At 44.4% G+C, this 15,144-nt stretch overlaps 2 protein-coding genes across 2 annotated transcripts in view; one reads left to right on the top strand and one right to left on the bottom strand.

Annotated features, from left to right (window-relative positions):
• Window positions 1-1,176: 1,176 nt before the first annotated feature.
• On the top strand, window positions 1,177-4,991 carry LOC142803160 (putative chitinase 1). The gene is made up of 3 exons (XM_075888258.1): window positions 1,177-1,285; window positions 2,829-2,948; window positions 4,783-4,991. The coding sequence occupies exons 1-3, from the start codon at window positions 1,241-1,243 to the stop codon at window positions 4,915-4,917; spliced, it is 300 nt and encodes a 99-aa protein (XP_075744373.1). The 5' UTR covers window positions 1,177-1,240; the 3' UTR covers window positions 4,918-4,991.
• A 3,479-nt stretch (window positions 4,992-8,470) lies between these two features.
• Window positions 8,471-15,144, bottom strand: part of LOC119161329 (uncharacterized) — a 42,518-nt gene continuing 35,844 nt past the window's right edge. Inside the window, exon 2 of the mRNA XM_075889616.1 lies at window positions 8,471-11,175. Within this exon, the coding sequence (XP_075745731.1) occupies window positions 8,609-11,098 (2,490 nt within the window). The 5' untranslated portion in view covers window positions 11,099-11,175 and the 3' untranslated portion in view covers window positions 8,471-8,608. The remainder of the gene's footprint in view (window positions 11,176-15,144) is intronic.

Raw genomic sequence — 15,144 nt, 5'->3', positions numbered from 1 at the left:
ATCTATTGCATACGGGTAAGCCTGTCCCTCACGTTTATTTTTCAGTATTGCAACTCATGCTCGGACTTTTCGACAACTCAAAGCCTGCTGTTTCAAGCACTTGAAACAATATATGAATAGAGACGTTGCCCTATGACCTCATAACAACTGCTACTTCTATCTCACTTTTTAAACTTTACTTGACTTTCGTTTTTGTTCGCTTGGCTAAGAGGTATGGCGGCGGAAACCTGTCGCCACGTCACTTTACAGTTCTGACCTCACAGTACTGTGACTTGGGCATCTCCCTCGCATAAGCACAAGCCTAAATTCTTATAGACATTGTTGATATTTTACGCGCCCGTGCTTCTGTCGTACGTGTGCTTCACTTAGTCAAGGTGTACAATTGTCATAGCAGAAAACATTGCATACGAATGAAAACAACGTAACAAAAATGCCCGACAGCTGAAAAGAAGTTTCTGGCTGTGGTCACGTGTTGCAAGACCTATTTAAAACTTGTAGATAGTTAGGTTAGGTTCGGCTAGGCTAGGTTAGATTAGGCTAGGTGACTAGTATAACGTGCTACAAGTACAACATATGCGGAAGCTCACAGTAGCCGTGTAAAATTAAAAAAACAGCGAAACCAGTTGATCTAAGCTGGTTTCGATTGAGCTGATTGTGGCCTTCTTGACTGATGCTAGGTATTTCGTTGGCGTAAAATGTAGAGACTAATCAGAGACTGTCAAAGACCCTACAGTAGTGTCCAAGCACCAGAACTAACGCGCAAAGCTGACTCGGGCACTCAAGATCAGGAATTTCGTCGCTCGTATATACTCGACTGGCGCGGGGGCCCAATTTCGCGCTTCGGCTGCGTAGACTGTCTCCGTCGTGGGCGTGTCTGATAAACAACGGCGAATCATACGCAACGCCACGGGGGAGGTCTGTGTGGACACCCGACGTTTTAACACGAGCTTTAAGAGCCTCACTCTTATAAACGGGCTTCGCGATATGTGCAATACCAAAATGTCACGTCATATTGTTATGCAGGTTAGAGCTATGCACCCGCGTAACAGTGGCCGCATTATGGCGCGACGGATAGCTCCACAAATTATCGGCTCAGTAATAACCTGCTCGGTGCAATGAAAGCGCTGCAGTGCCTATTTTTTAACATCCGTGTTTCATTCTTCTTTGCGGCAGATACGTGGATACCATTGTGGTTAGTACGCACAACTTTGCCGTAGCAGGACGAGCTTTTCCTCCCTGCATGTACGACAACGGTGGCATCATGGACGTTGTCGACAAAAACTTGGTGCGTAAACAGCTCGCTCAAAAGTTTCCCCATATCTTTCAGATGTGCGTGTCCGAACTTGCCTTGAAGGAGGCGCCGGCTACATTCTGTGAGAAAATGATTTCTGATTCAAGTGTAAAGACTTTTTTCTTCTTTAGAAAATTGATCCGTATTTGTTTTGCAATTGAGCAAACTTTAATTTACCCTGTAGTGATTAATATATTCTTATCTTATATGTAATTGGATTTGATTTACCTGTGGTACGAACGTCCAGGCCACACGCAATCGTGCTTCTTTTTGCTATCACGCTTACGGGATTCACAGATTTTGACATTTTTAAAAGCTTGATATGCTTGCGTGTTGTTCTGCATTAAGGCCAATTTGATGTGTCATACCCTTGGATACGTCAGTGCGGGGTGAAGCAGCAACTGGTGTAACAGAAATTTCACTGCTCCGAACTCGTAATACAGAAGTATTGTAGAATGACTATTCGAAGACGGCATGGTTTGCGTTGCCTGTAAACCTAAGGGGCCGTACTTATGCGCGTAAGGCAAATGGCGACAAGGTAGTGCTTTCGATCTGTTTCATTCTTTTAGGTGGATGTCCTGAACCGCATCCTAACGGCGGCTCCATTTCTGAGTGCCCGCCTAGTGCCAACCGTGTCGACTGTTGGCAAGAAGTACGTTTTCGAAGATGCGAGCAAAACGGGCGTCGGGGACCGTGTCGACCTGACCAAACCGGTGGAGCGCTTTTCACTCTACAAAGTACGCTTGTTTATAAGGGAGAGCAGTTAGTTCGTAACAATTACAGCATACATGCCTTTCGGGTATTATTGTTGTCGGACTCGCATAAGCATGGACGTCGCATTCGGGAGGTTGACAGTTGTCTCGGCGTTCCCTGAGAATCGCGTTTTGAAACTGTAGCACTTAAAGAACCCTAAATTTAACAATGACGGCAGCACGAGCCTGATACTCTTGACAGATCTCCCCAAATACGAAAATCGACTGTGCAGTGGAATAATGCTCGGCACCCGCCACGATGGCCTATTCGGTACAGGTGTTTGATTGGTGGCACGAAGATTGCGGGATTGAATCCCGGACGCAGTTGCCGTTCCTAGGAATGCTTTTATGTGGCCACCAGATCGAAACTAGTTTCTCACATTGTCTTTAACCTCGTTGTGAACGACGCCCCGCTGCAGTGGTCTAGTGGTTAAGCTACTCGGCTGCCGACCCACAGGTCGCGGGATCGAATCCCGGCTGCGGCGGTTGCATTTCTGATGAAGGCGGAAATGTTGTAGGCCCGTGTGGTCAGGTTTGGGTGCACGTTGAAGAAGCCCAGGTGGTCGAAATTTCCGGAGCCCTCCACTACGGCGTCTCTCGTAATCATATGGTGGTTTTGGGACGATAAACCCCACATATCAATATCAAATCGTTGTGAACCACAATCAGCCACTTCTTACCACAGCTGCCAGTATATTAAGCGTAGCCTAATTACTATTCACAACAAAATATAAACGGTTCCTAAAAGAGCATCCACTTGCTGTTTTTTTTCTCCATTCACGTAGCTTTGTCAAGAGAAGAGTTCCTGGATGATACAGTTGGAGAGCCTAACGAAATGTGAGATAGCCTTCAACAACAACAAGGAATGGATTGGTTTCGAGAGCCCCACTTCTGTCGCCTTCAAGGTGCGTGTCTTTCTAAGCATGGACGCCCACTTCATCTTTTTTACACGTGTGGTTTACTTCCTCAGCGCATTAGAACTGCCAATAATGACGGTAGCTGAGAGCTACGTGCGTCGAGTGTTTAAATATGTGGCCTACTTGCGCACTGAGATCTGAATATGGACAAACGCCAGATATGTACAAACGCCTTCTTTCTGATGAATGGCTCAATTAAATGCACTCGTACCTCGCGAGACACATAAATTTACATTAGGTTTAGTTTTTTATCAGATTCGTGGATATTTGCCAGTTTTTCTGAAGGTAAGTTTGAAGAAAACATCCTTTTTGGAAAGAACAATTAAAAATTAAGGTTCTTTCAAGGGAGCCGTGGGACTGTCAATGTTAACGCTACGTGAGAAACAATGAAGGCAAGAAGATTTTCGTGAGGTGCTTGTTTCTTTGTCAGACACCACCAAATAGACACAACAGTGAAAGCACACGAAAAAGTAGTAATTGCGACGTAGGTTTGAAATTGAAGTGCACCAAAAGAAGCACTGTTTCTGTTGGTGCAATTCAAACTCACTTCCTTCTAAATCATTTGGTATGTGAGAAAAAAATATATCAAGTCAGTCTAGTGCCGCATTTCGATATTTGTTGAGTGACATCATCGCGTTTGGCACACACTTAATTTTTCTTTCGCTTTAGCTTTTTCTACGAAATGGGTAAGTACTGGTCAAAAAAGAATAAAAATAAAAAAATAAAAGTAATAAAATAAATTTCAAAGGCACAGGCATGTTTGGAAAGCTTAGACGAGCACTCAGGTAGCATAAGTGCAAAAAGCGTGAAGCACACCTGTTGCTCTCATTATTACCAAACTCATCAAACCACTTAGTAGAGATGAATGGGAAATGAAGATTACGCACGCGTCTGAATATTGCGAGGACCTGACTTTTTTGCCTGGATCATTCAGCCTTTCTTGCTTGCAACGAAATCTGTCCCCACTAGAAAAAGCTAAAAATGTACCGGTACACATATATTTCGCTAATTTTTAGAGCTTTCTTGTTTCCAAGGTGAACAGATGTACTACATGACTTTTACGTTGGACAATCTAGTGAAAACTTCAGTTGGGTAATATGTTATCTGCCCCGTACTTCATCCAGGCGTGGTTATTAAGGATGCGTACAAAGTGTAGTGGCCTGCCAAAAACGCTAGGTAGCAGAAATAGTTCGGCAGATTTGGATGTGAGTGGGCGAGGAATGTTTTGTAAATGAGTCAAAACATCCGCGCTGAATTTAGTTCGAAGTTCATCAGACGCAGCAGGCCATAAACCTGTTTTACTTGTATGTAGGCTTGGAGTGGTATTGACGATCCGTTTCAGCGTGCACCTAATAAATAGATATAGAAGCCGATGTTCACCACTTATTCTGGCCCCCTCGCTTTTTGTACAATCAGAATTTGCTGAAGTGGAGCGCCCCATAGAGAACAAGTAACGAGTACCGCTCCTAATTTATCCCCACTGGTGCATCCTAGAAATCCGGTGCAACGAAACGTGCACGTTTAATAATCCCGAACACAATGAAGCGATACTGCCTTATTCTTACCGCTTGCTGCGGTCTGTTGGCGCACTGTTTTTATGCCTGTAAGGTTTCATATCACCTATGGGTCACTCGATTCTCGTTTTTCGTCCTGTGTTCAAGAGATTAACACAATCTTGGGAAACAAATGCATAGAAGTCAAGACTCACACCTCCTGTCTATCCGTTTTGCATCTCAACATTCTGCGCTGAGCGCTCGTACCTGTCGTACTAATATAGCCGCAACTCAGCATTCCCTGCGTTATGCAATTTTCTTTGCCGCAGACTGAACTGGTGAAAAAGAAGCATCTCCTGGGCATCGCTGTACTGCACATAGAGCAGGATGACCTGGAAGCCTGCTCGACTGACAAGAAGCCGTACTTGCTGAGTGCTGTTCACGACGGGCTCCATGTGCATTAAGCGAACAATAATAAGGATGGCCACATGTATATGCCGATTGAAAACGTTTCAATCAGAGTGGATTGTAACTTCTTGTTGGTGGCATGTTTCAATATGAGTAATTTTCTGGCGTTACCGACGATAGTGTATAATCCGCCCTGGTGATTTAGCGCTTACGACACTCGGTTGCTGAATCGAAGGTCATGGGTTTGATCCCGGCCTCAATGGCCACATTTTGATAGGGGCGAAAGGCTAGATGCGCGAATTATGTGCACGTTACTGAACACCCAATGGTCGAAATTCCTGGAGACATTCGCTATGTCGTCCCTGATATCAGGTCATAGCTTTGATATGTTAAACCCTAAACAACGTTATTTTGCTGCTAAATAAGGAGGGAGGTGGAGGGTGCGCGGAATAGAATGCACTATTATTGAGGAATAAACTAAGCAAATAGTAACGCAACGAAAGCTTGAATCAATGATTACAGGTGCGTTCTTTAACAATTCTGATGTACTAAAGAGTCATAACTCCTATTATAACGGAAATCCAAGTTAAATAATGTGTTGACGTAGACTGTTGGTGTAACATTTCAGAAACCTGTTATTTTTTTTATTTTGTGCCAATGGAATGGTTAGTTTGAACGAAAAGCACGTTCTATCGTGATGTTAGGGCAACTAAACCACCCTGCTCTGTAAAGGGCCTTGTGACGTAGCATTCGTCATGCCTGCTTTTAAGGCCGCGTTCACACTGAGCATTCCAGCCGCCGAAAGTGCTCCGAATCCGGTTCGGCGGCGGCGAGATCCGCCGAAAGGGCCCTCTCTGCGCCGATCGCTCTCGGACCGATTTTTGCGGCATGTGCCGCCGAATCGGTCACCGCGGACCAATAGGAGCGCTAGACAAGGAATTTTGAAAAATGGCGGCCAAGGCCCACTCACTTGTTATGCTACAGTGCACGTAACTGAATGTTGAAACCAACGGGAGTTTAACCTACTCTGTGCCTACTTCACCTCCGTATTTCGTGAAAGAGGTGACCGAGCTTGCTGTTGGCATGACCGAGCTTGTTGCTGTCTTGCAAAGCAAAACGAACCCACCAACGCCGCTGGCGTCGGTGGTTTTTCTGCTCTTCGTGCATTACAAGACAGCCACTTGCCAGCAAAGTAAGCAGTACTGTCTTTTCTTGCTTCTTGAGTGCGAGAATCGTCGAAGTATACACCACTGGATAGCGTAGTAGCGTTTGCGAGCCGCGACAACAACCGGTTGACAGCGCATCCATCCCGCGTTCGCCCCGTAGTAGATGGCATATTCGGCGGCACGGGGTGCGTCCAGTGCGAACGACGCTGTGTTTCGGCGGCAGGGGAATTTCGGTCGCTGTAGAAAGCGGATGTTTCAGTGTGAACTAGGCATTACTGCTATTTGGCGGGTGCTGTGGAGCATGGTTAGTGAAAGCGGAACTTCAGTTGTTGCAGTGAGTAAAGTGACAGACACTTTTTTTATCAATAGAACTGTTGCGGATTCAGCTGCAGTGATGCCGAACGTAGTCGAACCCCTGACTGTGTATTCAGGCAGATATCAAGACATTAGTGGCATAACATAGCCAGAAAAGAAAGAGGTGAAAAACTGCTATTAGCAGAATGAAAAGTGTAAGTGCCTCAGACAGGCTGGTTGACGTTTCGATAGGAGGAGCTATTCTTGTCAAAGGTGCCTTGTCATCGTCGGAATGTTAGTTTTAAGGAGGCTAGTATTGACGTCATCTACAGTGTTGTTTTCTGTCGTGAGTAGTATAAGTACTAGTAGTTGTACTGAAGTCCTACTACGTCATCGTGATCTTGTTCTAAAATTTCACGCTGACGACGCAAACTGTGCCATACTCTTATCTCGATTTCTGGGTTACTAAAACACCTTTGTTTAAATAAATGCAATTAAAGGGGCTCAAGCACTGACCTTTCGCTCTGGCATAAAATATTATTTGCCTAAAGATATGATAACAAAGGTATGTTGGTTTTATGAGGAAAGAAGCTGATGAAAGCATAAACTTTGTGCAAACATTTTATTTTTATAATTTTTGAACAAAACACAATGTAAGTGCAGTGTCAGAAATGACAGATATTGTTAAAGCAAGGGAGTACATTATTAAATACACTGAAACAATATATTTCCTCAGAGCACAATGAAATTACTATACTGCTTTCTGTACACTCGCAGGTGCGAAAAATGATTCGGCATAGAATGTCCTAGCTATATCTAAAAAGTGAAGTGTGGAGCACGCATTGTGTAGTTTCCCAGTTATAAATGCACTATGAAATGGAATATTCAAAACTAGGAGCGCGAATAAATGGCGTACAAGTGCAGGTCAACTGGCAACAATATCCCCGCCGAGCTGAACTTTGTGTATATTTAGGTGCTGGATTGGTGGAAATGCATTGACGCATGTGACCATGCTTCCATGTTTGAGTTTAATTTAGTTCACTGTACAATTTTCACTGCTTATTTTTATTGGATTTTAAATATACATGCTGACTTATGGATACAACTACATTGCAATTTCTTAGCTGAAAAGAAGGGAAACCTTCCAATCTGCATTGTATACTATTAGCAACGTTATTGTTTCTTAAAGCAGTCGACTTTTGCACGGCATTAAATTTTCTGGCTGTCAGGTACATTATTTTGTGAATATGTTTGATCACAGAAAAAAATAGACGTAGAATGTGAGATAGAATAGTGGTTTTTCCGCCAATATTTCTTTATTTATACGTTCTGAATGAATGAAATTTTCGGTGTGAAATAGGGCTGCGCTCAGATATATCGTCCGTTAACATGAGTGCACGAATGTTTAAGTAACAAGCAACCTTTAATGAAGAATACGTTTTACGCGAGGCAGTGAGATGAGGACTGAAGGATGAATTTTAAGCGGTGCACCCTTGACTGGTAGTTTAGTTAATTTGAATGGTGACTAATAATAAAGAGCAACAAGCGATGTAGTGCTTATAGAGGTGATCGAAGCGTTGCTTGTTAGGAGCAAGCGCTTATAAAAAATTATTGCTCTTAAGTTTCTCAAGTTTCCTTCGATGTATAGTTGGCCCCACAAGGTATGCCTTCGCAATTAGAGTGTAGCACATGTTCACTGATTTTAAGCATTCAGTAGCCTTCCAGGCCATATACAAAAATGCGATAACGGAGTGGTAAGCACTGTCTCACTAATATCTCCGTGCTTGTGATTTGTGGAGCAGCAGGATTTTTAACTGGTATATTGAAAGACAAAGCAGCATTCCTAAGCGTGCCGCACAAAACAAACAGAAAGCAATTTTTATGTTATTACATGTTGCTTATAAACACGCTTTTCTTACCATCAGCAAAATGCGCTATATATGACCGAAAATGCAAAGCCGATGCCACTATCTTCGCCTCGGAGAGCACTACGCTGCTACTAAGAATTAAGCATGCTCAAACATGGTTCTATCAGACCAGCATGATGTTTCGAAAACACAACCACAAGAAAGCACTATATTGTCGAACGCATCATCTGCACATATATTTTCTTGGTTCATAGTGTGAAACACCTTCGGAGAGGGCACATTCGACCTGTTATTCAAAAATTGGTGACACTAATGTCTTCGTGGTAAATTCAACATCTGGAGTTTCTTGAGCGAAGAACAAGCATTCACCCGAATGTACATCATACAATGTTCAATGTCGGGAATTGACGGTTCGGTAGCTACACTCGTTCTAAAAATTTCACAGCCTTGATAGATCCAGATTCATTCACAATGGTGTCGCACAATTCAGTCCTTCCCAGCATGGCGTCCTCGAAGCCAGAATCCCTCCGATCGTGGCACTGAGATGGCAAGTGACTGTGTTGGTTCCACTTCGAAGCGATCGATGAACGAAGTGAAGATACGGAAGCGTCACTGTTCCGGCTGGCATGGTCATGCTGACAGTAATGTAGCGCCAAGTTCCAAGGTGATTCGTAGTACGGCACACACTGTGAAGACGGTGCGTTGACGGGACCCTCTTGCGACGACTCCGTGGATGTCAGCGACTCTAGCGTGGTCGTCGTAGTATCGGTAGAGCCATGCCTCGGAGAGTGCCTCGCCAAAGCAAAGTGAGACTTCCTGAGTCCTCCTGAGCAAGAAATCCTTTGTGGCGAAAACGTCACGCTCATTTCGTGTTCGTCGAAGGCGAATGACCGTCCTCGTTTCAGAACTGGTCGGCGACTGCACGAGGCCACTGGGGAAGAGATGTCAGCGGACAAGTTTCCGTAACTGTGAACTTGCACGACGCTGTCGACTGCGGGGCATCTGTCGTAGGTTTCACCATCACGGGCAAATGACACGCTGCTGTGCGGCTCACGTACGTAGGTCCTCAGCTGGCCGTCCTGGTAAGAGTCAATGTTTTGACGGGTCCAGACTTCTTTGGAAAAGCTGCTGTTGTGAAACCTGTCGTACGTTTCGATCGACTCGTCCCGGTTTGCGAAGCGGCCGCGCATGCGAAAAGACATGCTGCGATCACCTCCGGCATTCGCCGTTGGCTTCACCGCACTAGCTTGTGAGTTTCGATCGAGCATTTTGGGCAACCGTGCCGGCGTAAACTTGCCATCGAAGGACGCCCGTCTGTTGAACCCACTCCTCATGGCAGCTACACGCAGGCTGCGTGTGGTTCTACCCTTGTAACGCGAGTGCTCCTGCTGCCATAGCCTCGGCTCCTCCGTCGTGTTGTCCGCAAAGAGTGGGTGTTGCACGGCGGCGAAAGACTTGCGGAAAGACGAACGCCGCGCGTCAGTGTTGACCGCGACAATCTTCCAGTCACCCGAGTCACTCTGACACAGGGAATGCGTAACGAAGGGCGTTCGGTAGTCGACACTCTCTTCGTGGCGCAAAGAAACAGGGATACCAGACAACTTCAAGTCGTCAGAGAACTTTCTCTCCTCTAGTGGGTCTTGGTGACTGAAATGGTAGCCCCGCGGAGAGAAGAAACTCGGCTTACGCGTCAGCCGGGTGAACATCTTGCGCACATGTTTGCGCATAGCCTTGTTTCTTATGACGTAAAGGTACGGATTGATGAGTGAGGAGCAGAAGAGGAGCAACATGGCGATGGCAGGCAAGTTATAAAGCGCCGTATTGCGTGTATGGGCGTGTGGTTCCACCAGAGTCATGGAAAAGAAGGGAAGGAAGCACGTGGTAAACGACACCACCACCAAGACTCCAGTTCGTACGGCTTTCCACTTGTCACCGAAAATCGAAGACGCTTGACTAAGCGAAGAGGTTCGTTTAGACCAAGCCAATTTCTTCTGCAGGTAAGGTGACTGGTGGTTTCCGACTTCCGGTCGCACTGTAGTTGGCTGGCTCACCTCGTTGCCGATGGCGGTGAAGTTTAGGCGAGTGCAGGCGCTGTTACGGCGGGCCGCCTTGAACATGGAAGCGTATATCCACGTGATGCGAACAAAAGGAAGCAAAAAGCCCACCACGCAGAGCACGCAGGAGTAGGCTACGGTGAGAAAGCCTGCGTCGTGCCAGGTTACGGTGCACATGGCCCAGCTCTCCTGGTACTTAATCTCAGAGACGCCGAAGAGCGGCGGCAATGCGATGACAATGGCGAAGAGCCAAGTTGATACGATGAGGCCACTTGTCCGTTTCTTCGTGATGGTCATCGAATAGTGCAATGGACTGTTGACCGCGCAGTTTCTGTCTACGGCTATGAGGAGAATGGAGAAAACGTTCGCTAGCGTGAAGCACAGGGAGAGGGCACCATGCAGCTTGCACCAAACGTCCCCGAATATCCACTCTCGAAACACGATGGACACGAAAACGAATGGCAGAAGGATGAAAGTCTGTAGGAGGTACACGATTGCCATGTTCAAGACGAACTTGTTTGAAGTCATGCGCACCGAAGGTCGCTGGTAGAAGAGTACAAAGACGAGTCCATTGATAGCAACGCTGGTAACCATGATGACGAGCAGTAGCGTGAAGTGGACTTCGAGACTGATGAAGCTCAGTGACGGCGATGATTGGTCGTCTTCTACGTCGACCGCGGTGGCTGAAGCAAACGCATTCGCATCACTGGACGGCACAAAGGGCAGAAATATCGACGGAGAATCACCCAAGGCAACGGTATCAGGGAAGGCTGGTGCGTGGCTTCGGGCTGTGTGATTGACGTAGATTACACCACTATGAAGAGCAAAGTGTTGTTGAGGAGCACTCAATTCCATATTCTGTGTTCACCGCGGGTACGACGATTAAGTTTGGTAATATTCCATTGGTCGTACTGTCGTGCCTTCATGGATACCTGCGAACATGAAACAAAAAGAAAAAATTCATGTTAGTGTGAGCACCGATGACACTTGCTCAAATTTTACCCATGCTATGCATGTGTAACTTATCAAGCGAATTGTTTACGAACCCAAGACATGCTGTCACAATTTGTATAATTTTAAATGTTTCTTTCGGTAAAGTCGCTATGATAATTGAAATCAAAACATGTTACGGACAGGACAATCAAAATGCATATAGTAAAGTTTATTGCATACTAGTAACCACAGTTAAGGTAAGTACAACTGCACCGGGTAACAAACGGCTTCAATAAGGCGTCCAAATATTATGGGATGTACAAACAAAACCTGCATTACTAATTTCATGCTTCACTGTGTCGCCGCAACTAGCGATCCCTGATAATGTGACGAAATTCCTTTGAACGCTTTCTCACAACAACTTAACATTCAGCCACTACACATTACACCTCGAAGCCAGAATTTTCACCTTCGGGGCCTTGTTCGGAAATCTAAGACCAATGTAACGATGAAAATTAGACTATTTTTTCAATAAAGACAAAAGGCCTTGATTCATTTGTTCACCGTCCTCGTTTTTCTTTCTTTGTAAAACTAAAATACAAATAAAATTACATGTAGAATTTAACTATGTGAGATATAGAAAAAATGTTCCGCACACCACAACTACTACGAAGTTCTTCTCAACACGTTTGGCCGCATCGCAACGACTTTTATAAAATATGATTGTGGGTTCTTTTTCCCGCTACGACCGCCGTGTTTGGCTAAAAATGCCATGCAAGGCCATTGCCACTGTTATAAAAAATTCATATAATTCTTCGCTTAATAATTTATAATTATGTCAGTTCACGCTGGCAATGCAATGAGAATCAGTTTGCGAAAAAAAGGAACTCAATGAGCACGTGCTGCATCAGAAGTGAGTAAGCATAAAACAGGAAATCTACATAACGTAATACAAGATAATATTTACTTGCAGCGCAGTATTTCTTTTATGAACAAGCATGACTTCCCATCATAATATTGTTAAACTTTCTGGTAATTGATCTTTCGAAATGGACCCGTGATAACGCATGGAGAGTTTTTGATGCCAGTTTACATGCTCGGGGAAAATTAGACCAGATAAGTTTTATGAGCCTCCCTTCAACAATGAACGAAAACAAAGAAAATATCCTAGCAGTTACTAATATTTCGACAGCCTAAGGTGCCACTAAAAATAAAATATACAGCAAACCCGTGTTGCACCACAGTTACCTGGAAGTGTCTCGACGATACTTTTGTTTTCTATTTTATCTTCTCTAAAAACGGCAAAAAAGACCACTAAATAAACACGAGTGTCTTAGCGCGGAGCGTTATAGCGTCGTGCAGCTGAGGAGTGGGAACGGAAAATTGGGGCTTGCGATCGAAACGTAAAACAAACCTGGAAGTGCTGTCGCAACAGCAGCGACCACCATTGGCGTCGTGCTCTGCATGCTGCGAGCTTGAATCACCGGCGCCTTTCTGAACATGAATCCGCCAGAGGCTTTTGATGTTGGTCGTGATGTTGTATTTATAATTGAAGTGTACACATTCGTGACATTTTCATTATAAAGTTCTAAAAAATTAGTTTGTTATTCGATAAATTTGGGTTTCTTCACATATTCTTTGCTTTGTTTGTTATAAACCAAGTCTTGCAGACAGGTCTGTACTTAATAAAATGTTCATCTAACGTTTTTTTTATAAGTTCTTATACAAATTGTAATTGTGGCTTCTTCTTTGTTAAAACATTTAAATTATGTGTACATTACTGTCCTTTGCGCTTTATCGTCTGGGATGGGTTACGGCACCTTGTCAGGCATTAATTTGTCTTTTTGCCAACCGTGCCTCTTACTTGTGTCTACTGTACTTTGTGTACGGTACTTTGTACTTTGTAATGTATGTAGAATCTGTACGTGCCAGCTAGAGCCACACTCTCGCTTATGCTACGCGGTGCAGTTTGAAATAAACAAGCGGATTGCGGAAGACGCATCGTTACGAAACGTAGTGTTCAGAGGAGCCTGGCATTGGTCTCAAAATCGGTATATAGTTGATAGAAAGCAATGGTATTTCCTTTCGGTATTCGAAAAGATGGCACAAACGTCATGTTCCCCCATTATTTGCATGCTTCACCAATAACACGAGTGAATACATTGCATTGTGTTCTAATTTTCTGAATTTCGGTGTGGCCTCCGTGCGGTCGCCCACAGAGTCAATCTTTTTCGAAGACTTTAAAAACCCTCTTAAATCAGCCCCTGTAAACCCCCTCGATAAAGGTCCCAAAGCCTCTTTTGACTTTTCTTCGAATCTGAACTTCCTTTCACTGCCTTTGTTCGCGGCCATTTCGTAAGCCTCTGTGACTGGCGAAGCAGTTTAGGTGTTTAGAGCATGATGAGCTAAAAGACTATAGGCCCGTCCCCCGCAGATGTATTCAATGTATTTGTCATATTTTGTACACTTAATGCGAGTAAGAGCTTTAATCTCTCAAACCTAGTTTTCTTCACCGCTAGCGTTGGTGAAGGGCGGTACAATTAGGTAAAAAGAGATAGACAACAGGCATGTCTAAGTAGCGGTGGTCGCCTCACTGCATTTTGAGTGATTTTGGGAAAAGGAGAGGACAAGAGGTGGAAAGAAATCAAAGCAGAGCGCTCAAGCTCCACCATCGCCACCATTAGAGCCAGCTTCCTTCGCTGCCTCTGATTGGATGCGCTTCCTGATTTGGCACAACACGTCACCGACCGCTTCATTCTTATCAGCACGGCTGTATGGTTGCTTTTTTTGTGCCCTTCATTGTATAAGGTATGAAAATGAGACATTCCAGTATATTTGTTTCTTATTCGCTGAATGGCGCTCGCCAGAGTGATATACATCTATACTATATGACTGACAGCTCGTTCTTTTCAGCTCGAGTGTCCGGCGAAGCAAGAAATTGTGCTTCAGTAATTTGAGTGCAAGAAATAATTTACTTGGAGGTGAGGTCGAATTAAGCCAAATGTCTAATGACCACTGCCTCAGTTGAGAGTACGACACAGGGTTGGACATGTCAGGAATCTCATTTCTATCTTTGTTCGAGTTCACGGCAGCTTACTAATATGAGTCGGGTGCTGGTATAGTTCGCATGATCACATTTCAAATAATGCATCTCTTCGTGCACGAATTTGCCACAAAACATTATTCTGCATAAAAGTACGCATACACAACAGAGACAGAAAAAACGCCAGGCCTGCGTGGTACAGGCGTAGCACAGTCGTAGCGAAAGCTAGAAGAGCGGCCTTTCAGAGCCTTTTGAAAACACTCAATGGGTAACTACTTCAAGCATACTTGTTTTGTACCAACTAGGGCATTAATAACAAACTTTTGGATAGTATAGGCCGTCATTTGCTATGCTATTTTTTGTCATTCTTCCGAGAAGCGTCGTTTACACGTTCGAAATTAAAAATATACCAGAAAAGTTTTTTGAGCCTCTCTCTAAAAATGAACGAAAACAAGGAAAATATCCTATAGCCTGACTTGCGCAGCCACTGCATGAACAATTGGCAACAAAATTTATTGCAACTCTTTAGCGAATACCACGCTTCTCAAAAGAATGACGAAAAATAGCATAGCTAATGCCAGCCTATTACTCAAAAGTTTATTATAATGCCCTAGTCGGTACCAAGCCAGTGTGCTTGCAGTAGTTACCAAATGAGTGTTTTGAAAAGGCTCTGAAGGGCCCCTCTTCTAGCTTTCGCTGTGGTTGTGCTGTGCCTACCGCGCAGCATAGTTCAGAGACATGGCATTTTGAAACATATTGGCACTACGAACTGTCATCACGAGGGATTTGGTAGTAACATCGAGGATTCGGTGAAATAAAAATAAATTAGGAATAACAAGTTATAAAAAGTCAGAAGGCGGCCGCTCCAAAGTACGTGCGGTTTCGTAAAGCGACAGAATTAGCAAGCGTCAAACACGCTAAGAAG

The sequence above is a fragment of the Rhipicephalus microplus genome, chromosome 3 (assembly GCF_043290135.1).
Source record: "Rhipicephalus microplus isolate Deutch F79 chromosome 3, USDA_Rmic, whole genome shotgun sequence".
Lineage (NCBI taxonomy): Eukaryota > Metazoa > Arthropoda > Arachnida > Ixodida > Ixodidae > Rhipicephalus > Rhipicephalus microplus.
The sequence above is the reverse complement of the archived record's forward strand: the minus strand, read 5'-3'. Positions and strand labels throughout refer to the sequence as shown.